At 52.8% G+C, this 22,002-nt stretch overlaps 4 protein-coding genes across 14 annotated transcripts; 3 read left to right on the top strand and 1 right to left on the bottom strand.

Annotated features, from left to right (window-relative positions):
- The first annotated feature begins 469 nt into the window (after positions 1 to 469).
- Tbl3 (transducin (beta)-like 3) lies at positions 470 to 5,689 on the top strand. Its single transcript, NM_001008277.1, is given in 22 exon segments — positions 470 to 583; positions 1,013 to 1,064; positions 1,144 to 1,239; positions 1,331 to 1,378; positions 1,483 to 1,624; positions 1,709 to 1,793; positions 1,874 to 2,044; positions 2,121 to 2,196; positions 2,283 to 2,376; positions 2,459 to 2,640; positions 2,728 to 2,869; positions 2,956 to 3,014; positions 3,221 to 3,324; positions 3,779 to 3,926; positions 4,017 to 4,247; positions 4,333 to 4,403; positions 4,484 to 4,640; positions 4,720 to 4,778; positions 4,952 to 5,055; positions 5,143 to 5,214; positions 5,307 to 5,465; positions 5,555 to 5,689. Coding segments are annotated over 22 exon segments (2,403 nt in total). The 5' UTR covers positions 470 to 542; the 3' UTR covers positions 5,665 to 5,689.
- A 118-nt stretch (positions 5,690 to 5,807) lies between these two features.
- Noxo1 (NADPH oxidase organizer 1) lies at positions 5,808 to 11,837 on the bottom strand. Of its 9 annotated transcripts, none has more exons than XM_087571421.1 (9): positions 11,651 to 11,837; positions 7,961 to 8,224; positions 7,772 to 7,852; positions 7,417 to 7,492; positions 7,156 to 7,333; positions 6,831 to 7,012; positions 6,625 to 6,738; positions 6,275 to 6,392; positions 5,808 to 6,183 (listed from the first exon to the last, which is right to left on the bottom strand). In XM_087571421.1, exons 2-9 carry the CDS (start codon positions 8,024 to 8,026, stop codon positions 5,949 to 5,951), a joined length of 1,050 nt encoding a protein of 349 aa, XP_087427547.1. In that variant the 5' UTR covers positions 8,027 to 8,224; positions 11,651 to 11,837; the 3' UTR covers positions 5,808 to 5,948. The 9 variants fall into 9 exon arrangements, with proteins under 9 accessions (XP_087427547.1, XP_087427551.1, XP_087427548.1 ...); XM_087571425.1 differs by having other exon boundaries at positions 6,265 to 6,392; positions 7,961 to 8,120; XM_087571422.1 differs by having other exon boundaries at positions 7,961 to 8,120.
- On the top strand, positions 8,258 to 13,341 carry Gfer (growth factor, augmenter of liver regeneration). 3 transcript variants are annotated; one of them, XM_087570051.1, is made up of 4 exons: positions 8,258 to 8,417; positions 9,186 to 11,302; positions 11,674 to 11,870; positions 12,630 to 13,341. In XM_087570051.1, exons 2-4 carry the CDS (start codon positions 10,628 to 10,630, stop codon positions 12,790 to 12,792), a joined length of 1,035 nt encoding a protein of 344 aa, XP_087426177.1. In that variant the 5' UTR covers positions 8,258 to 8,417; positions 9,186 to 10,627; the 3' UTR covers positions 12,793 to 13,341. The 3 variants fall into 3 exon arrangements, with proteins under 3 accessions (XP_087426177.1, XP_087426178.1, NP_037354.2); XM_087570052.1 differs by having other exon boundaries at positions 12,635 to 13,334; NM_013222.2 differs by lacking the exon at positions 8,258 to 8,417 and having other exon boundaries at positions 10,985 to 11,302.
- Positions 13,342 to 16,374: 3,033 nt separating this feature from the next.
- On the top strand, positions 16,375 to 21,133 carry Syngr3 (synaptogyrin 3). Its single transcript, NM_001106985.2, is given in 4 exon segments — positions 16,375 to 16,607; positions 18,754 to 18,991; positions 19,532 to 19,674; positions 19,752 to 21,133. Coding segments are annotated over 4 exon segments (690 nt in total). The 5' UTR covers positions 16,375 to 16,508; the 3' UTR covers positions 19,962 to 21,133.
- The last annotated feature ends 869 nt before the right edge of the window (positions 21,134 to 22,002 follow it).

Here is a 22,002-nt window from a genome sequence, read left to right as displayed (position 1 = left end):
GAGAGAGGAGAGAGAGAGGGGGGGGGAGGGAGGGAGGGAGGGAGGGGTTGGGGATTTAGCTCAGCGGTAGAGCGCTTGCAAGCGCAAGGCCCTGGGTTCGGTCCCCAGCTCCGAAAAAAAAAAAAAGAAAGAGGGAAAGAAAGAAAGAAAGAAAGAAAGAAAGAAAGAAAGAAAGAAAGAAAGAAAGAAAGAAAGAAAGAAAGAAAGAAAGAAAGAAAGAAAGAAAGAAAGAAAGAAAGAAGAAAGAAAGAAAGGAGAAAACAGACATAATGAAAACAGTAAACAAATAAACAATACAAATGTAAGACGTTCAACAAGGTAGCCACTGCCAGCTTCCATACTGGGAACGCCTTCCGCAACCACTCCTAGTGGCAGAAACCGGTTCCCACAGTAAAGAGGTCTCCCGGCGCGCATGCTGATGACGTCAAAGTAGTTGCGACTCGCGACATCATCACAGCGTGTCTTGGAGTACAGAGTAGCACCCTGGCTGTTTCACGAGGGAGAAAGGCTGCTGAGCTTGGAGGGAAACGCTGCCCTGGGACATGGCCGAGACTGCGGCGGGATTGTGCCGCTTCAAAGCAAAGTAAGTTTTTTGAGGAGGCACCGACCGCGATGGGAAATGGGGAGGAACCGGAAAAGGGAGCCAGGAGTTTAGAAGGGGCGTTCTTAGTCATACCTGGGACTCTGAGTACTTTGCTCAGTCAATTCCCCAGTCAACAGCTGCTCTTTAGTGCTAGGATAGAGAGAGACTCTGCCTTTATCCACATTGTGTAGTTTTCAGATAAGTAATTTCCAGCTGTCACTGAATGGATTGGATTATGGCAAGCTCTCCCAGAGAGAAGCCTCAGTGCTGACAGCATCTCTGTTGATAGATTAACTGGTTGCAGAATCACGGACACTGGTTTTATTTTGATGGGATTGGATTTAGGAGTTGGGGGGGGCAGGGCATTTGAATTTGGGAAGACCAGCCCAGCCCAACTGGCCACCACTCAGCATCCTTTTCTTTTCCCAGCTATGCTGTTGAGCGAAAGATCGAACCTTTCTACAAGGGTGGGAAAGCACAGGTAACTATCCCCGGGACAGTTGGGATAGAGGGATAGGGAGGACGGAGTAGTTGCTTGGCTGAAAGCCTTTTGTCCCTAGCTGGACCAGACTGGCCGTCACCTCTTTTGTGTCTGTGGTACCAAAGTCAACATCCTGGATGTGGCCTCAGGAGATTTGATTCGGAGCCTGGAACAGGTGAGGACAGACTGGGGCAGATGCGAGAAGCTGGAGGGGGATGGGGGAACAGCACATCCTTATGGTGTTCTCTATTCCATTCTTTCCTTAGGAAGACCAAGAGGACATTACTGCCTTTGACCTCAGTCCTGATGATGAAGTATGATGGGTAGGGGCGGTGGGTAAGCTCTGATACCTCCCTTCCACACTGAGACAGCAAGCTTGCGCTATTCCCCATCTTTACTATCCCACACCCTCCCCCAGGTTCTAGTAACAGCTAGCCGGGCACTGCTGCTAGCTCAGTGGGCCTGGCGAGAAGGCACTGTCGCTCGTCTGTGGAAGGCGATCCATACAGCTCCTGTGGCCTCCATGGCTTTTGATGCCACCTCGACACTGTTAGCCACAGGTAGGACCCCAGCTAGGTGGCTGTGCTGATCGAACACTAGGGCATGGATTCCGTACACCCCTAACCTCAAACGCATCCCTACAGGCGGCTGTGATGGGGCCGTACGTGTCTGGGACATCGTACAACACTATGGGACACACCACTTCCGAGGCTCTCCTGGGGTCGTGCAGTGAGTTAGGGTGGTGGGGGAAGGATGGGTAGAGGCACCACCCTTGGAAGTCCAGCTCATCTCTCGGTCCCTGCTTCCAGTTTGGTGGCCTTCCATCCAGACCCCACTCGCTTGCTGCTCTTCTCCTCAGCTGTGGACACCTCTATCCGCGTGTGGTCGCTGCAGGACCGCTCGTGCCTGGCTGTCCTGACTGCACACTATAGTGCTGTCACTTCTCTGTCCTTTAGTGAGGATGGTCACACTATGCTCAGGTCAGTGGCTGGCTACTGGTGGGTAGGAAGGGGAGGCCAAGATGAGACTAGAACAGAGGGACCTGTTTCTCCTCAGCTCTGGCCGTGACAAGATCTGCATAGTTTGGGACCTTCGGAGCTACGAGACCTCAAGGACGGTGCCAGTGTTTGAGGTATGGGTGCCTGTAGGCCAGGGTCGGTGAATGGGGCAGGGATGGGAGGCGTGGCTGTTATAGGCCCTGATCTTGCTCATCCACAGAGCGTGGAAGCCTCTGTGCTATTGCCTGAAGAGCCGGCACTTGCACTGGGTGTGAAGAACTCAGGCCTACACTTCTTAACAGCTGGTGACCAAGGTGTGGGGGACTGACCACATTGGAACAAGGGGCTGGGGGAAGCTGTGAACCTCCTCCTTCAACAGCCCTTGTTCTCCCTCAGGCATCCTTCGTGTGTGGGAGGCAGCTTCTGGGCAGTGTGTTTACACCCAGCCACAAATGTCAGGCCTACGGCAGGAGCTGACCCATTGTACCTTGGCTCGTGCTGCTGGCCTGCTCCTCACTGTCACTGCCGATCACAACCTGCTACTCTATGAGGCACGTTCCTTACAGTTGCAGAAACAGGTGAGCATTTGTTCCTACCTGGTGCGGGGCTTGGGCATTGGGCTTCTTTTCGTACAGGCCCTCACTCATGACCTTCCTGTCTCCCAGTTTGCTGGCTACAGCGAGGAGGTGTTGGATGTTCGGTTCCTGGGACCTAATGATTCCCACATCATCGTGGCTTCTAACAGCCCTTGCCTGAAGGTGTTTGAGCTGCAGACTTTGGCCTGTCAGATCCTCCACGGTCACACAGGCAGGTCCTCAGCCTGGATTTGATAGTTTCTCCTCCCTGCCTCCTTGACAGATTTGCTCTCTGACTGCTCTTCCCTTCTCTCCCAGACATTGTCCTGGCCCTGGATGTGTTCCGGAAGGGGTGGCTCTTTGCCAGCTGTGCCAAGGTGAGACCGCCAGAAGGGATATGATCCCAGCACTTGGGAGGGCAGAGGCAGGCAGATCTTTGTGAATTTGAGGTGGGCCGGGGCTATGTGGGGAATCTTGTTTTGAAAAACCGAGAAGTGGGATGGCGAGGGGCAGGCCTCCCAAGTGAAAACCAAGGCAAGAAAACCATGACTCAGCATCTCTCTCCAACTCCTCCTTTCTGCAGGATCAGAGTATACGCATTTGGAGGATGAACAAGGCCGGCCAGGTGGCCTGTGTCGCTCAGGGCTCTGGCCACACACACAGCGTGGGCACCATTTGCTGTTCCAGGTAGTGGATCAAGACTGGGCCAGGGTGTCAAAGGAGGGAGAGGCCACAGTCATTGGGTTCCAGCACAGGGTGGAGAATGAGAATGCTCATTTGGCCTCTCTGCTAGGAGGCTTTAACAAAGATGTGCAGCAGAGAAGAGGCCCAGGGAGACTCGGTACCCTGGCAGCTTTCTTAGAAGTGCCCTTGGAAGGTGGACAAAATGGGGAGGACTTGAAATGGGGAAATGACTCTAAACGAGGTCCCGCCGGAGAAGGTGACCATTAAGAGCCTGGCTTGTGATTGGCACTTGTTGCTGGGTACTGAGGGTGGGTGGCACAGGCAGAGTGGGTGATGTTAACCAGTCTACACGCTGAGATGATCCTTCTGGTCCTGACCATGGTGCAGAGGGCAGAGCATGGTGCACTGCAGCCAGTGTCCTTTGGCCTGAGCGTGTCCCCTTCTTTGTTGGATACAGGCTAAAAGAATCTTTCCTGGTAACGGGCAGTCAGGACTGCACTGTGAAGCTCTGGCCCCTCCCTGAGGCTCTGCCCTCCAAGAACACAGCTTCAGATGGTGACCTCATACCTCTACAAGCCCAGAGCACTCAGCGTTGCCATGACAAAGTAGCCACCACATATAGCCTCTGGGATGGGGTGTGGGTGAGCCTTTGGGGAGATGGGTGTCTAAGTTTTCCTACCTGCTTTCATCATTAGGACATCAACAGTTTGGCTGTCTCCCCCAATGACAAGCTGTTAGCAACAGGCTCACAGGATCGCACAGCTAAGCTCTGGGCCTTGCCTCAGTGCCAACTGTTAGGTGTGTTTTCAGGCCACCGGCGTGGCCTCTGGAATGTCCAGTTCTCACCCACAGACCAGGTGCTGGCCACAGCTTCTGCTGATGGCACCATCAAGCTCTGGGCCCTGCAGGACTTCAGTTGTCTCAAGGTAAGTATTTCCCTAGTCCTATCCCTCTGTAGTAATATACCTTCTCATACCGGTAAGACTTGGGTCCTTTATTTCTCCCCCGCAGACATTTGAGGGGCACGATGCTTCTGTACTGAAGGTGGCCTTTGTGAGCCGTGGCGCACAGCTGCTGTCTAGGTGAAGGGGCTAGGAGTGGGCTGGGGGGTGCGTGGTGAGGGACATGCCCCTACACTGAGTCCTTCCATTCTCAACCGCAGTGGTTCTGATGGGCTCCTGAAGCTGTGGACCATTAAGAGCAATGAGTGTGTGCGGACCCTGGATGCTCACGAGGACAAGGTCTGGGGGCTGCACTGCAGCCGGCTGGATGATCACGCCATCACCGGCGGCAGTGACTCCCGAATCATTCTCTGGAAGGTGTGAACCTACGGGATGGGATGAGGCAGGGGAAAGGACAGACAGCACTTGGGCTTGTCTGACCCTGATTTTATCCCAGGACGTGACAGAAGCTGAGCAGGCAGAAGAGCAGGCCAAACGGGAAGAGCAGGTGATCAAGTAAGTCTGGGCTGGGCTCGGTAGACCCTGCCGTGTCCCCTGAGCAGCAGCAGCAGCCCCTGTGTTCCCTGCTGTGCACTCTAGGAAGTGGGTTGAGGTAGAGTTCATATTTATGGGAGGTCAGGTCCAGCCAGAGTCTCTGAGTGGCCGAGTTCTTTCCTCTGCCCCACCAGGCAGCAAGAACTGGACAACCTGCTCCATGAGAAGCGTTATCTCCGGGCCCTAGGCCTTGCCATCTCTCTGGACCGTCCTCATACTGTGCTGACTGTTATCCAGGGTTGGTGCCCACCTCGGGGAGGCTGGGGTGGGGGAGGCTCCAGGGATGGATGAGCCCTTTCTTCTAGCTCAGACTTTCCTCTCACAGCCATCCGGAGGGATCCTGAGGCCTGTGAGAAACTGGAAGCCACTGTACTCCGACTTCGAAGAGACCAGAAAGGTGGGCAGGCCGGAAGGGACCAGGCTGGGGAGGGGCTGGCCTGGTGGGGAGGGAGATCAGAACGGGGTTAACGATCATCCCGTTACCTACAGAGGCCCTGCTGCGCTTCTGTATCACGTGGAACACGAATTCCAGACATTGCCACGAAGCCCAGGCTGTGCTTGGTGTGCTGCTGCGCCATGAGGCTCCTGAGGAGCTGCTGGCCTATGACGGTGTGCGGGGTGCACTGGAGGCCTTGCTGCCCTACACTGGTACGTGACATGGCCCTGGGTCCAGGGATGCTCCTGGCGGGTTCACATTCAGCCCCCACCCAGCCCGAACCTCCTTTGTCGTCCTCTAGAGCGGCACTTTCAGAGGCTCAGCAGGACCCTGCAAGCAGCCACCTTCTTGGACTTCCTATGGCACAACATGAAGCTCTCCCCACTCCCTGCTGCGCCCCCAGCCCTGTGAAACACATAAAAGCTGCACTTTTCTATCTTGGCTTCTTGTGTGAATCTGATCAATCTCCCAAAATCCTTGGCCAACCGAGGCGTTATCTATAGAAATTCAAGCCCACCCCTGCCCCAGTCCCTCAGTGCACAGTGAGATTTGGGTGAAGTCATTCCAGTTTTATTTAGAGGAAATAGAAAGTTGACTGGCCCATGGCCCTGCCAGTCATAGAGCCACACCCTCGTCCCTGCTTTGCTTGAGGTTGGCTTTGACAGTACAGCCTCTCTGCAGGGCCATACAAATCCTCAAGGGGGAACTTGGGTCCGTTGTTCCTGTCCCACTGCCCTGCGGGTGATGGAGCAGCATCTGCTCTGGATGGCACTCATACAGGGGCGAGTTGGTACTACAGGGGGAACAGTCCTGCCCTCAGTCACCTTGTCTGCCCCACCACTGTCTGGGAGCCCTGGCCTGCCCAGGAGGGAACCCAGCCCTTCAGGTTGCAGCAACACTGCAGGGAGCAGGCCTGTCTGGCCATTATACCTGCAGGAAGAGCAGGGCTTGGTTAAGGATTTACCACCAGGCAGGGCCTGCCACTGCCCCACCACACAGAGACACACACACCTCACTGTACCTGCACAGCCACCAGCCTCGGTCTGAGGTTTCCAGCACATGTACACGTGCTCCTGAGGGCACGGATAGCTCATCAGGGCGACTGCCCTCATAGGCCTGGGTAGCACAGAACTGCCTCCCTAGGATAGGTATTTGGGGATCATGGTAGAACTGCAAGTCCAGGGACCTCGCCTTTTTCTGGGATTGCCTCTAGGCACCCTGAACTGCTCTGAAACCCACTTCAGCTTTCTAAGGCTCAAAGCAGCACCCACGTGCCTAGTGCCCCACTACCACCTCCCTCCTGGGCATGGTCTCTGCCTTGCCAAAAGGTCCATTGATAGCAGTGAGTTTATAGTAGGGATTAGCTCATACCACTTCCTTGAACAGCCATGCCCGACTCCTGGCCTTGGCCTGTTGCTATCTCCTCCAGGTAGGGAGCTGGAAACCAGGCTGTCTGCTGGTCCTTGTTCTCCACCAGCCACCAGCCTGTTTAGGAGGCCAGGAAAGGGCTCAGATGCCTAAGTCTGTGTCCATTTTGATCAGAGAGGAAACCCCCAGGTTCTTAACAGTGGCCTTACCTGAAGGATGCCGTAGTAATATGTCCAGAATTTCTTTAGCCTGAGTGTGGAAAGGTCTGTCTTTTGTGTCAAGAGTGTGGAATGGCTGTAAGCAGCGCATGCTCTGAGCCTCCAGGCTATGAATGGCAAGGCTGCCTATAGGTTGGGATAAGGGCTCCTCTGGGGTGGGCAGGATCACCAGGCTGGGTAGTACAGCCAGCACATGTAAGAAATAAGTAGGAAAGATGGAGATCCCCCTTTCCCCACATATATATAGGTCAGCCCAGCCTTCTCACCTGCCCTTCCCACAAGTGCATGGGCTAGGAGTAGGGCGAAGGTTAATCACCTGCCAGGAGGCAGCATGGGCTCCAGATCCAGAGGTTTGGGTGCAAAGAAGCTATTGAGTGTTGAGCTCGTCACTATGTGCTGTGAGGTTGCCAGCAGTGACCGTACATAGGTTTCCAGCAGCCGCAAACGTAACAGGCCTCGGCCAGTATGTCCCCGACGTGTCAACAATGGAGCATCTGCCCGGGTATCACAAGCACATACTGTGGGACCCCACTCACCCACACTTGCCTTACCATCCCATGACTCCTGCAGGCCTGACCAGGAAGCTTGGGAAGAACTCGTTCAGATCTCTGAAGCAGGCCTGCCTCCACTGGGAAGATTTTCTTAAGGGTCTTCTGATGGGGAAAAGCCTGTGTTAGTCTCTGAAAGTGGAGAGAATCCCCCAGGGAGGGAAGGGTCCCTAGAAGAGCTCCTACAGGCAGAAAGGAGTATGTAGAGGATGTTGGATGGGGGAAGATACCATTGAAATACAGACCCCGGGGCTGGGGATTTAGCTCAGTGGTAGAGCGCTTACCTAGGAAGCGCAAGGCCCTGGGTTCGGTCCCCAGCTCCGAAAAAAAGAACCAAAAAAAAAAAAAAAAAAAAATGAAATACAGTCCCCCAGTGTTCCTTACCTGGAGCTGCCTAAACTCCTCCCAGCTCCTGCGAGCAAAGGTGTCACTGTTGTCTGACCAGCACACAGAGAAGGCAAACGTCTGTGTGAGGAATGGTAGAGGCGACATCTCCTTCAACTTTGCCAGCTCCCTTTTGCCTCTTTGGAGACAATCGGGGCAGGGGTGAGGGACTGGGGCAGTATGGTCTACCTGGAGCCGTTCCATCTGCACCAGGGCTACAGCATGGGCTGATACTGGGTGTCTTGGACTTGCCATGATTATGAATGGCCTCCCACCGGGTGCTTGAAGGAGTTCCGAGCATCCGGAAGAAGTGAAGTGGAATTCCCCAACACTGCCCTAAGTGGAGTCCCTGCAAAGCATTCACACTCCAGGAAACAGTTTAGTTTCCTGGTTCTTCAAACACAGAAAAGGAGAGGATTCATCACAGGAAGACTGCCAAGAGGAGGGGCAAACCTGGGCAGGTGGAAGGAAGAAAGGAAGTCCTTTGTACACGGCTGGGCTGTTCTGAAACAACTACCTGGGGCTTCTTTCTTTCCTTAGCCCAGGGAAGAAAAGCTATAGGGAGTTCCATCATCAAAGTGTCTGCCATCTCAACTTCACCTGCTCCTCGGCCTCTTCCCCCCACCCTGCTGTGACCTCCTGCCAGGTAACAGCTTGCTCTTTGAATTCGCCCCAGGCTACAGTACAGTATAGTACAGCACCAACAGACAATTTGAATCAATTACTGGGTCCTTTTTTGGTTGCTTTGTTTTTTGTTTTTTGTTTTTTGTTTTTAAACTTCTTTTTTTTTTTCTTTTTTCTTTTTTTCCGGAGTTGGGGACCGAACCCAGGGCTTTGCGCTTGCTAGGCAAGCGCTCTACCACTGAGCAAAACCCCAACCCCTGTTTTGTTTTTTGTTTTGCTGACTTTTGGTTGTTTTTGTTTTGTTTTGTTTTTCTAAGATTTTTTTCAAGGATTTATTTATTATATGTAAGTACAATGTAGCTGTCTTAAGGCATACCAGAAGGAGGCACCAGATCTCATTACAGATGGTTGTGAGCCACCATGTGGTTGCTGGGATTTGAACTCAGGACCTCTAGGAAGAGCTGTCAGTGCTCTTACCCACTAAGCCATCTCTCCAGCCCCCTGTTTGTTTGTTTTTTGAGACAGGGATTTGCTAAATTGCCAAAGTTAGGATATAACTGCCTTGGGAGTTGGGGATTTAGCTCAGTGGTAGAGTGCTTGCCTAGCAAGCACAAGGCCCTGGGTTCAGTCCTCAGCTCTGGAGAAAAAAAAAAAAGAAAAAAAAAAAAAAGGATATGACTGCCTTAGGCTCCCTAGCACCCAGCACTCAGACCTCTGTCCTAGGTCATGACCTCCTTACTTGGCCAAGTCTTGACATTGCCTTTAACAATTTACATACTGGCTTTTTCAGAAATGTCGGAAACCAGAAGAGCGAAGCTGGCAAAGGAGTGAGTGCCTACCACTAGAGACCTAGAGGAATTGTGAGCCCCTCTCACTACCCAACCCTAGATGCTCTCTAGTCTATATAGCCACTGCTTCCTCTCAGATGCACACGAAGGAGCCCTCAACTCTGGAGCTAGAAAGAGGTTCCTCCCTGTCTTTTTAAGATTCTGCTCTCAGGGGCTGGAGAGATGATGGCTTAGGGGTTAAGAGTACTGACTACTCTTCCAGAGGTCCTGAGTTCAATTCCTAACTGGTCCTGAGTTCAATTCCTAGCAACCACATGGTGGCTCACAACTATCTGTAATGGGATCCAATGCCCTCTTCTGGTGTGTCTGAAACAGTGTACCCATATAAGTAAAATAAATCTTAAAAAAAAATCTGCTCTCAGCAGGGAGTGTTGGCACACACCTTTAATCTCAGCACTCCTTTACTTTCAGCAAGATTCCTGAGTTGGGGGTTGGGGATTTAGCTCAGTGGTAGAGCGCTTGCCAGCCTGGACTACAAAGAGAATCCAGGTCAGCCAGGACTGGTTACACTTAAGAAACCTTGTTTCGAAAGACAAAAACAAACAATCCACTGTCCCAAATTGCCCAACCTCTCCCACTGTTTTTAGGGGGAAAAAATGTCAAGTCCTAGCATGGTCATAAGTAGGCATTATGGATTAACTCTGGATTCTGTCTCCATCTACCTCCCCAAAATACCGCCCCCAGTGGCCTTGGTGTTTCTGTAATATGTCAAGTTTGAGCTGATTTCTTATTCCAAAGGCCTTTGCCTAAGGGTCTCAAACACCCTCTGCACGGCTTTCACTAGTTTTGTAAATAAGATTTATTATGGTGACTGGGTTTTCCCCTTTTGCACCACTGGCTAAAGGCTAAAGAGAGAGACTTGTTCCTTGTTCCGTTCACGGCGGGGCGGGGACAGCGCCTGGAGCAGAGTAGCCACTGTACGAATGCTTGCAGAATGAGTGAATGAACACATCTCCATGTGTTGTCAGAGGACATAACTTCTTCCTCCGGTGGCACAGGTGTATAAGTCAAACACTTGAGGAGGTGGTATGGCGGTACTGGTGGCAAAAGATTCAGGAATTCAACGCCATCTTCAGTCGACTATATGCAGAGTTCGATGTTAGCCCACGTTACACATTGAGACCCTGTTTTTTTTTCCCCCTGAGGCTGCTATTGAAATAGGCATAATCTTTTATCCAAGCTATATGATGACGACACCCCCTCTCTCAAGGTTGCGGGGTGGGGGACGGTTACTAGGGCACAGGTCACTTCTGGCCACTAGTACTGTCTGGTCTCTGTGAGGCCACGTCCCGTCGTGCGTTGCCAAGGCGCCGAGAAGCGTGTAGGTGGGCACGTCGTAGGGCAGAAAGACCCCAAATTTTGCCGCAAGGGTCTGAGCCAAGCGATGGGGGTGATGCGAGTAGCATCTCGGATCTCATCTCAGACCAAGATCTCAGCACAGCCGCAGCGCAACTTCCACGACACACTTCACTTCTTCTGGAGGAAGCCTAAACCCCACTATGGACCACGCACGCCGGGTTCGCGGCGGACAACCAGGCGCAAGAGTACCCGCAGACCCGGAGCCGCAGCCACCCGTGCCGCCTCGGCCCGGGCCTCCGGCTCCGCCTCCTCCAGCCCCGAGGCCTCCCACTCCACCGCGACCAGGGCCGCCTCCTCGGCCTCCGGCCCCGCCCCGCCGCCAGGCCCCGCCTCCTGCCCCAGCCTGAGTCCGGCCCCGGGCTGCCTTTCCCGCTCCTGCCGCCGCGCGCTGGCGGTGGCATGCGCGCTGCTCTGTCCCGTCTCCTGCACGCCCTCTTGGCCCCGCTGCTCGTACGCCAGCAATATGGCGGCGCCCAGCGAACCCGCAGGTTTCCCTCGCGGCAGTCGCTTCTCCTTCCTGCCGGGCGGCGCGCACTCGGAGATGACCGACGACCTGGTGACTGACGCGCGGGGCCGCGGCGCAAGGCATAGAAAAGACAACGCCCCTGCCGCGGCCCCGGCGCCGAAAGGTTTGGAGCACGGGAAGCGACCGTGCCGGGCCTGCGTGGACTTCAAGTCGTGGATGCGGACCCAGCAGAAGGTGCAGATGCCCCGCTTGGCCGCCCGGTCCCGGTCCCGGTCCTGGTCCCTTGCCCAACACCTAATTTCAGGTTCCCGTTCAGCCTCCGCAGGGCCCAAGCCCTCAGGGTTGGCCATGCCTAGACACGTCCACCCCTCACCCGCACACACCGTTAGGCCCAAACTTTGAGCTTTCAGCCACTGGCTGGTAAGCTGCCAACTGAAAAAGGGAGCGTTCTTGTTTCCTTTATTTTTAAAAATTTTTGGTGATACTGGGAATCCGAACTGAAGGCCTCTGGCGTACAACGCAAGCAATCTGCCACTGGGTTGGAATTTTACGGGCTTTCTGGTTGGGTAAGAGTGAACTGACCTTTAGTCGGCCTACTTCTGCAGCGGGACATCAAGTTTAGGGAGGACTGTCCACAGGATCGGGAAGAATTGGGTCGCAACACCTGGGCTTTCCTTCATACGCTGGCCGCCTATTACCCGGACATGCCCACGCCAGAACAACAGCAGGATATGGCCCAGTTCATACATATATTTTCCAAGTTTTACCCCTGTGAGGAGTGTGCAGAAGACATAAGGAAGAGGTAAGTTGTGACTCTTATCAGTAAGGTCCCTTTTCAGGGACCTAGCTGATGTCATAGAGAGGGCTTTGGAATAGTAAATGCAGAAGTGACAGGTTTCTAGGAGAGGGATTACCAAAAGGGATGTTGGGTCATGGGGGCCTTCTCCTTTCTAAAGGCCCAGTTCTTTGGCTTTTGTTAACCTTAAAGCTCTTAAGAAGGGCTCCCCTTACTTATTCCTCATGGATAGATTAGCCAGGACTCCGAGCCGCTCAATTTGGTTGCTCAAGCTAATCCCTCAGCTTGGTTACGGCTTTAAAAATTGGACTGAAATGAACTTCTATCACTCTCAATGGCCTAACCTGTTCTCCAAAGGTATTTCTAGGTTGGATCCGTGGGGGCAGTTAGGAATGAAGGGGAGCTCTTGCTGCACTGTGCCCCCGGTGCTGAGAAACAGTCCCTTGTGCCAGGCCCCACCTGTCTATAGACTGCCTAAGACTAGAGACCATGGGGTGTGGTTCTTGGTTGTTACAAGGCTGTAAACTTGCCTGTTATATCTTGCTCTGGGCTCAAGCCAAGTCCCCTGAGTGTGTGAGCAGCCCTGGAAGTGGCCCAAGTTCAGGAAACTCTAGATTCAGCCCTGCTCTTGGCCTTCCCATCCCCTTGGAACTGAACGGTATCCCCAAGTTTAAGTCACAGCAGTGCTTCAGCTCCCCGACCTCGGGCACTGGCTGGGACAGAGGAGCCAGCATCTCCTTACCCCCTTGTATGTTTCTCTCAAAGGATAGACAGGAGCCAGCCAGACACAAGCACTCGAGTGTCCTTCAGCCAGTGGCTGTGCCGCCTTCACAATGAAGTGAACCGGAAGCTGGGCAAGCCTGATTTTGACTGCTCAAGAGTTGATGAGCGATGGCGTGACGGCTGGAAGGACGGCTCCTGTGACTAAGGATTACCACAGACCGTGCAGGGCAACGCCGGGTTCTATGGGCAACAGCCTGACTGACGATTAAAGTGCATCTGAGCCAAAGCTTGTTTCTGTGGTGGGGGAGGGATCCCTAGAACACTGCCTATGGGAACCCTACCCACAGACTCAGAAACGGAGGTGCCCACTATAGACAGTTGGGTGGCTTCCTCAGGTCTTAAAGCCCCATGGGACTGAAGATGAGAGGCAGGAGTGGTCCAGGGCACCCCATACCCCTTATGATACCCATTATACATTTGGGACATAGTTGCCTCAAAGGAAGGTGGGCTAGACCATTGCCTTCCTACTACATATCCCCAGCTGCCTACAGAACTGTGACCCTGGCAACTCTGCCATTTCAGAATTGAAGCAGGGTTCCAGCTCTAGTTGGGTTTTTCTCTTAGGGTAAACCAACCATGGTGCCCACTGTCAGCCTGGCACATGGTCTTCTGCAGCCAGGACAAACATGTCAGCAGAGGATCCTGGGAAGGGCTTCCTTAGCGTTTGAGACCAAAATAAAATGAAGTGACTTAAGGGCTGGTTTCTGTGTGCTTTTGTACTTGGGTTTACAGTGCTGGACTGGCCGGTTGTTGCCTTTCTGTGATTAGTTGGGTCCTCTTGTTGAGTTCTGGCAGAAGTCACTATGGAGCTGCTGAAGAAGAAACTCTTCAGGAAGAATCAATTCCCAGGGTGAGAAAGAAGCTGAAGGAGACTAGGAATCTGGGGTACAAATGGGGAGTAGTCAAGAGTGTCGGCATCTGGGATTGTGTCTCGGTGAAATTGAGAATTGCTGAGTAGAAATCCCCCAGCTGTTGGGCATCTCTGGATCTGCTCAGCCACATCTATCCGTAAGCCAGACTCCCAGCCAGAGCGTCCCAGCAGTGTGTGTGTCCAGTCCTGTGATCCAGAGATGCATGACTTCCTTGTGCTTCCAGTAGGGGCTTCCCCACCTAAGGAGGTCCTTAAGTGTGCTGGCTTCTGCAGAGGATACTCAGAGGGGTCCAACTCTTGAGAGGATACAGGAGCAGCCGGCCAGCAGAGAAGTTGCCCTTTCCTTTTCCAGGACTTCTGTCTGATGAGCTAGTGCAGCCATGCTGTGGAGCCAAGGGTTTCCTGTTCAAAGGACCATCTCAACCATCTCGACATGCTGCCTGTACTGCTGGCTGCCTTGCTCCTTCCCCTCCTCACTTCCCCTGAAGTCACATACACACACACACACACACACACACACACAACAGCCTCCTATTTCACTTAAGAGCATTGGCCACTCTTCCATCATCCATGTAGTGATGGACCAGTAAGTCCATTCCCAAGGGATCCAATACCCTCTCTGGCCTCTTGTGGGTACCTGGTATAAAAGCCCATACAGAAATATATGCGTGGGAAAAACACTCCAAACACATTTGCTGCTGTGTCGTCTCCCCTCCAAACATGTGCAGGAGTTTCTCTGTGTGGTCCTGGTGGGCTTGGAACTCAAAACCTGTAGACCAGATTGGCCTGGAATTTCACAGAGATCCTCCTGCCTCTGCCTCCGGAGTGCTGAGATTAAATGCATGGGCACTGCCTTGTTCAAAACACATTAATCCCCCTTCACCAGCACCACCCCCAAAAAGGCTAGGTATGATGACACATATACCTTTACCTTTAACCCTAGCACTCAGGAGGCAGAGGCAGATATCTGAAGTGCAAGGCCAAGGTGGTCTACATACTGAGTTTCAGGTTAGCCAGGTTGCATAGATCCTGTCTAAAAACAGGGAAAACCAACAACTCAATACATTTATTTTTAGAAAGTAATGGGCTGGAGAGATGGCTCAGTGGTTAAGAGGACTGACTACTCTTCCAGGGGTCCTGAGTTCAAATCCCAGCAACCACATGGTGGCTCACAACCATCTGTAATGGGATCTGATGCCCTCTCTGGTGTATCTGAAGGCAGCTACAGTGTACTCAAATACATAAATAATTTTTTAAAAAAGGTAATTAAAAAGCTTCATTTTGTCCCTGTTCACAGAGTATCCAGGTCGAGACAAAGCAGAAGTAGTGTAAAGGAAGGTTATGGTTTGAGCTGGCATTTGAGAGCCGTCAGCACAGACAAAGAAGCAACTCAGAGCGATCAATGTTCAGTAATGAAAAGGGGCTATGAGGTAAACATCACAAGTGTAAGCTGTACGGATGAAGCTTGATTTTGAAATGGCTCATGGAGGTGCCTGGCCAGGTGCAGGGGAAGCGCTTAGTTATACTGGGTTTTGAGGGAAAGGGGGTTGGAGAGGTACTAGAAATAGATGGACAGCTGCTAAGGGGAGCAGTTAGAAGTATGACCATGAACTGTTTGTTTTGGTGATCACTGGGAATTTAAGACCCTATGCATGCTAGGCAAGCATTCTACCTCTGAGCTACATACTCAGCCCAAGAACTGTGATTTACAAAGAATGTGCTGCGTTGTTTGGGTGAAAATGACAGAGAAGGGAGAACTGGGTGATCACACAGATCAGTTCACAGCTAAAAGGAGATGGGATGGGATGTTCACCTGTGTCCAACTAGGCTCAAATGAGTTTCAGAGCAGAACTAGTGGCTTCCTAGGGACTAGACTAGGTTCCTCCAGCTACACTCCCCTCTGAAGAATGAATAGCAGGTCACACAAAGTGTATACTCTCGATATATGTGACCTTTCCTTATACCTGGCTCTGGTCCCAGGAAGGCAGAGATAGGTAACTGGGGACTTACCCATGATCTCTAACTACACCCTAGCTTCTGTGACCACGAAGATGGAGCCATTCAGTCTCCAACCAGCCTGGCAAAGAGCATCAAGTGGGTCTGTTAGTCAGGCGGGGGCGGGGTGTCTATGGGAATCCCAGCAGAGGCCAGGGTAACTAGGCAACAGCTGGGACAAGATCTTATCTCTGGTACTTCTCCCCTTCCTGAACTCAGGATTAATTAGCTACAGATCAACCCAGGAGAGCAGAGATGGAAAGAGCTTCTGGAAGAGATGACTTGACCAGAGGAGAACAGACAGGCTCATCCTTAACTCTTACTAGCCACAGTGGACTCTGCCTCCCAGACAGTACCCCTGAAGGAAGCTGCCACTCTTCCCACCAGATCCTGTTAGGAAGGTACAACCTCTGAAAGAGAAGCCAGAACACAGGCAACACAAGTGTGTACCACATCTCCGAGCTGAGATTTTCTTGATTCAAGGGCTAATGAGGAGGGCTCCCAGCGATTTACCCCTGGTCTTCTGAGGCTGGGGACTCGTTCCTTCTCCCTCAATATAAAGGTCAAGATGCTCGGTGTCCTCTTACATACTCACCAAAAGGCTTTCGTGGTCAGAGAATCAGGGTGATGCACTCTTGTCCTTCTGTCGATGCTCTTGGCCATGGCAAAATCTGAGCTTGCCCACCTCTAAACCCCATGAGGACTTCGTTCTGTGTCTCCTGAGAATGTCCCCATTTCCGACTCTGTCATACGGGGGGAGAGCGAGTGGGAAGGATCAGGGTGGAGGGGCAGGGCTCAGACCCTGGCGCATGGACCTAGTCGGGGGCGCTGGCTCGGCCCCGCCCCGCGCGCCCCCGCCGCAGCCGACGCGCGCTCCCGGGAGGCGGCGGCAGAGGCAGCAGCATCCACAGCATCAGCAGCCTCAGCATCAGCCCTGGGAGGTCTCCGGCAGGGCAGGCCGGTGGGACAAACGGACAGAAGGCACAGGTCCCGCAATGGAAGGAGCATCCTTTGGCGCGGGCCGTGCGGGAGCTGCCTTTGATCCCGTGAGCTTTGCGCAGCGGCCCCAGACCCTGTTGCGGGTCGTGTCCTGGGTGAGTGGCCCCTAAGCTGGCCCCTTCCCGGTCCCCCGCCTCTCCTAGCATCCTTTATCCCCCACCCTCACCCACCCCTTGCCCATCGCCCCTCACCCTCCTCTCCATCGGTTCCTCCCCCCCCCGCCCGCAGGTTAAGGTGACGTCACATGGCTAGGCGCGCCCACCTGCGGGCGGGGGAAGGGACGGCTGTTACCAATAGACCTTGAGAGGTCACTGCTGGTCTCCCCCTGCCCTCAATTCCTATTTAGGTCTAATCCAGTCCCCTTCCTCAACCTTTTCATTTTTTCCGGTTCCCACGACCTGGAAGCGGGCACAGAGTTGCGGATGTGATTCTCCCAGTGAATCAGGGACTGAATTCCAGATGGGAGTGGGGGTATAGGAGCCAAGGGGAATGCGCAGTTTCTTCCCTTTGCCTGATCACCAATCTGCCAGGCTCCTTTGAAGGGACATAGTTCTTTCTAAACCCCTCAGGTCTAGCTGGGAGTTGAAGGAGGAGAAGGAGGCTCCTGGCTGGTGTAGCTAGAAGGGGCTCATCTGGGAGGGCTTCCTGGATATGGCGTGGAAGCTACAGACAGGGAGTAATCAATTTATCCCATTGGTGTATGTCTTGCCAGTCCTAGGGCAAGAAGATTTAGGAGGTGGGTGCTAAATTCTGGATTTTGGATTTTGTCCATCTGGCGTTCCTTTAATCTCTGTGCCTGTCTTGGAAGAGGGCGGTTCCCAGGGTGGAGCGGCCCCTTCCCTGCCCCCCAAGACCTCGTGGACTGAAGGAGGAACAGTCTTCTGGTCCTGACTTGTGGATTGTTCTCAAGAAACATGAGTATGCTGTGGCATTTTTCCTGACTACATTATCAAGGAGTTTAGTGAGAAGAGTGAAATGATAGAAGTTGAGGCCAGAGGACGTTTCTTAGAAACGCAGGACCGCCTAGACTGCACTGAAATTACTGTGGTTTGCTTCTGTCCTGCCTTGGAGAACTAACTGGTGGGCAGAAGGTACTGAGGTTGGATTCAACCTTAGAAGTCAGTGTTTACCTTTAGAGCCCCAGTGCTGATATTATAATAAATGATTACTCACGGGGATCAATTCTGAAATGCCCACTGTTATGGGTGGACATTCTTGGACCCAGCATTCCAATCAAGGCTACTTTACACCATGTGGGACACTGAGGAGCAGATACACACAGATCCTGTGTGCAGAGGTCAGGTTCACAAAAGGAAAGGCATATTTCTTTAGACAACTGCCCTTTGACTTCACTTTCCACAGTGCTCTGGCCCACCACAACCCTGGAAGTCATCCTTCTACATGAAGGCTCCTGTTTCCACACGTTAAGTATATTCTGGGAGGCCATAGGGTTCTAAGACCTGGGGGGTAGCAGTCATGTGACCCTGAGAAGTGCAATGTGAACCCTAATATACTCCCCTTATACAGCAGATAAAAGTGGTGCCTCTGATTTTTAAAAAATGTTCATTATTTTTTATTCATATGAGTACACTGTAGCTGTCTTCAGACATACACCAGAAGGGGGCATCTGATCTCTTTACAGATGGTTGTGAGCCAGCATGTGGTTGCTGGGAATTGAACTCAGGACCTCTGGAAGAGCAGTCAATGCTCTTAACCTTCGAGCCATCTCTCCAGCCCGATTTTTTGTTTATAGGTATTTTGACTGCATGTATGTCATGTGTACCCCATGTGTCCATTACCAGCAGAGGCCAGAGAGAGCACTGGATCCCCTGTAACTGAGTTACTGTCAGCAGCTACTATGTGGGTGCTGAGAAGTGAACACGGGTCCTCTAGAAGAACAGCTAGTGCTCTTAACCGCTGAGCCATATCATCAGCCTTGTATTATTATTTTATTAGAGTCTCATGTAGCCAAGGCTACCTTCCTCTGATCCTTCTTACTCCACCTCCGGATCGTTGAGATTACAGGCATACAGCACTTCGATGCAAACGTAAATTGTACATAGCAATTTTAGTTACTCCTTACATGCTTCTTTATTTTCAATAATTACGCAGTACACGAGGGAGTGGGGAATGGGTTCGGTGCTGCAGAGGAACTCTGGGACAGGCATGGAGACCTGGACTCTCGATAGGGGAAACAGATTTCTCAGGCAGTGGCCTGAGGCTCCGCTTGCTGCTCTGCAGGTGTTTTCTATAGCCGTGTTCGGGCCGATTGTCAATGAGGGCTACGTGAACTCGGACAGCGGTCCAGAACTGCGCTGCGTCTTCAATGGAAACGCGGGAGCCTGCCGCTTCGGCGTCGTACTAGGTCTAGGGGCTTTCATCGCCTGCGTGGCCTTCCTGCTGCTGGACGTGCGCTTTCAGCAGATCAGCAGCGTCCGAGACCGCCGTCGTGCAGTGCTACTGGATCTGGGCTTCTCAGGTGGGCGGGGCCGGCGATGAGAGGCGGGGCCTGATGTAGGGTGCGGTGCTGGGGCGGGACCTAGTGCGTGAGCTAGAGGGGCGTGGCTGGCCTCGGAGAAGAGATAGAGCCTTATACATTCCCGGAGAGCGTAGGATCTTGGTGGGGACGTGACTGGGCCTCTAAGAAACAGGACCAGGCGCAGGGACTGCCACAGAGCTTCTTCCGGGGCTGTGGAAGGCTGAAAAACGTTCCTCAGAATTTTGAGAGGTAGGACCTAGCCACAAGAGAGCGTGACCTAGAGATACAGAGTCGGAGTCTTGAGTTGAGAGCACCTAGGGGTCTCTTTAGGACTCTGGGCCAGCCTAGAGAAAGGGGTGGCTGATGGACCGAGAAAGGCTGGGTTTCGAAAGGGCAGGGTTTTGGAGGTCATGTGAATGGCGATTTGCTGGTGAACCAAAGGGACATTGCACCTTCACTGAATGCGCGAGGTCCTATGGTTCAACTAGAGCACGGATCCTGGTGGCCGAGCACCATCTGATCGCTAGCCCCCACCTGCAGGGGTCTGGTCCTTCCTGTGGTTCGTAGGCTTCTGTTTCCTCACCAATCAGTGGCAACGTACAGCACCAGGGCCAGGCACCGCGCAGGCTGGGGATGCGGCACGTGCCGCCATCGCTTTCAGCTTCTTCTCCATCCTCAGCTGGGTGAGTGAGGGTCCCGTGGGTGGCAGGTTGGGAGTGTCTCCAGGTTTTCCCCAGCTGACCCTGATTCCCCCATCCAGGTGGCGCTCACCGTGAAGGCCCTGCAGCGGTTCCGTCTAGGCACCGATATGTCTCTCTTTGCCACAGATCAGCTAGGTACTGGGGCTGCCCAGGCCTACCCAGGCTACCCAGTGGGCAGTGGTGTGGAGGGCACAGAAACATACCAGAGCCCGCCCTTCACTGAGACCCTGGACACCAGCCCCAAAGGGTACCAGGTGCCTGCCTATTAGTAGGTGTTAGGCTCTGGCCAGGGCTGGAAGGCCACCTCACCATCTTAGGCCTCAAGGCCTCCTGAGACCTTTCCTGGGTCCTACCGTGCCAGGGACAGAGAAGGTGGCCACTGTGGGCCTCTGGGACCAAGGGGAGTACCCTCCCTGGGGTGCCTGGACTGTCCGCACAAAGTTCCCCCTAGCCAGAGATCTCAGTCTTAAGGCCCTGAGAAGAAAACAGTACCTCCTGGAGTGGACTGGCCTGGGAGGCATTTCTTTCATGGGCCAGCCAACCAGGGGCTCACCTGTCCACTCTAGGGTCAGTAGTCCAGCTGCCTTCCAGGGCAGGATGCAAGGGCTTCTGGGGACCAGGGAGAGGAAGACTAATTGTACCCTTAGGTGGGGGTTATGACCCTCGTTCCCAGTCCCATGTCCCTGTGGGTGGCAGTGACTGCCCTGGCTCCTGTCATGGTGGTCCACCCTGTCCAGAGGCTCCCTCCACTCCTCTTGCAGGATCCCTAGAGCAGCTCAGCCCTGTCGGTGTTGTGATTGTGATTAAGTCTTAAGGTCTCACCTCATAGTGCCCCCATAAGCTGCCCCTCTCTGTGTGGCTCCTGCCCAGGCGTGGGTGCTTCTGGCCAGGAAGGTATAGACCGCTATGGGCCTGGGCACCTGCCCTTCAGTTAGACATTCCCTAGGGAACTGATAGCTGGGTGCCTGGGTGCCAGGCAAGACAAGTCTCTTACAAGGAGAGGACTAAAGGTCTCATCTGCCCAGGGTGTCACTAAAGAGAGTCGTTCCTATAAATGGCTTAACCTTGGCTTCCTGAACAAGTCCCTCCCCAGTCTATCCCCTTTTAAGACCCAGACCAGGTGTGGGTCCTTGTGCGTAGCTGACTACTCATGCATTGCTTGAAGCTGGCTTTTCATATCAAGTCAAAACCAAACGCGTTGCCATATCTCATCCTTCCAGACAAAATGCCTCCCTGTGGAGTTGCAGTTGAATGACAACCCCTGTACGTTGTAGCATAGACCAATTATGTGGATATTTAAGTGAATATGTTTACAATTTTTGTATATATGGGATCTATTCCTCTCTCTTCTGAAAGAACAATCCGTGATTGTGTATTTTCAGTGTCCCCTGTCACAACTGCAACGTCTTTACAATAAAGACTGTAAATGCATTGACCATGACTATGGTTTTCCTAGTTTTTTTTTTTTTTTTTTTTTTTTTGGTCTCTATCTCTCCTGTGTTGGGGGCTGTGGTCTCAGGGCATCAGGGCCCATAATTCAGGAGTGGGTGGTGGGGATCAGACTGATTCTCAGGCTCTAGAGAAAGACCACACAACTAGGACTCTTTTTTTTTTTTAAAGATTTATTTATTTTATGTATGAGTACACTGTAGCTGTTCAGACACACCAGAAAAGGGCATCAGATTTCATTACAGATGGTTGTGAGTCACCATGTGGTTGCTGGGAATTGAACTCAGGACCTCTGGAAGAGCAGTCTGTCCCCCCTTAACCACTGAGCCACCTCTCCAGCCCCTACAACTCCTTAGTAGACCACACTGCCCTGGTAGAGGCTGTCACTCAGTGCAGGCTCCGGCTCTCTGAGATGCTGGGGACCCTCTGCTCTTTAATCCTTTTCCTTTTTGCAATGTAGTATGTCTGTGATTGGGTTGTTTGTTTGTTTTCTAGACAGGGTTTGTCAACATAGATCTGGCTGTCCTGGAACCCTGGGATTAAAGATGGGTTTGACTGTGCCTCTGCTCCCTACCCCACCCCTTTTAAGGATTATGTTTATGTGCATGTGTCTGTGTGAATGTATGCCACATTTGTGCTGGTCTGTGGAGACCTGAAGAGGGCTCTGGACTTCCTGGAAGTGGAGTTACAGGCATTGTGAGCTGCTTGCTGTGGGGGCAGAGTACTGAACCTGAGTTCTCTGCAAGAATAGCATCAGCTCTAACCACTGTGCCATCTCTTCACCCTCCACCCCCTCTTTTGAGACAAGGTCTGTCCATATAGCCCTGGCTGTCCAGGATCTTCTATGTAAACCAGACTGGT

The sequence above is a fragment of the Rattus norvegicus genome, chromosome 10, assembly GCF_021556685.1.
Source record: "Rattus norvegicus strain SHRSP/BbbUtx chromosome 10, alternate assembly SHRSP_T2T, whole genome shotgun sequence".
NCBI classification, from domain to species: domain Eukaryota; kingdom Metazoa; phylum Chordata; class Mammalia; order Rodentia; family Muridae; genus Rattus; species Rattus norvegicus.
Note: the sequence above shows the minus strand (reverse complement) of the source record. Positions and strands in the feature narration are given on the sequence as shown.

What these genes read in the sequence shown, in the direction of transcription:
- Noxo1 (XM_087571421.1), bottom strand. Translation starts at nt 8,026, where the DNA reads ATGGCAAGTCCAAGACACCCAGTATCAGCCCATGCTGTAGCCCTGGTG. An exon ending in AGTTCTTCCCAAGCTTCCTG is followed by an intron (nt 7,334 to 7,416) that starts GTCAGGCCTGCA and finishes ATACCCGGGCAG; the next exon opens with ATGCTCCATTGTTGACACGT. An exon ending in CGAGGCTGGTGGCTGTGCAG is followed by an intron (nt 6,184 to 6,274) that starts GTACAGTGAGGT and finishes CTCTTCCTGCAG; the next exon opens with GTATAATGGCCAGACAGGCC.
- Gfer (XM_087570051.1), top strand. Translation starts at nt 10,628, where the DNA reads ATGGGGGTGATGCGAGTAGCATCTCGGATCTCATCTCAGACCAAGATC. An exon ending in GGATGCGGACCCAGCAGAAG is followed by an intron (nt 11,303 to 11,673) that starts GTGCAGATGCCC and finishes CTACTTCTGCAG; the next exon opens with CGGGACATCAAGTTTAGGGA. An exon ending in GCAGAAGACATAAGGAAGAG is followed by an intron (nt 11,871 to 12,629) that starts GTAAGTTGTGAC and finishes TTTCTCTCAAAG; the next exon opens with GATAGACAGGAGCCAGCCAG.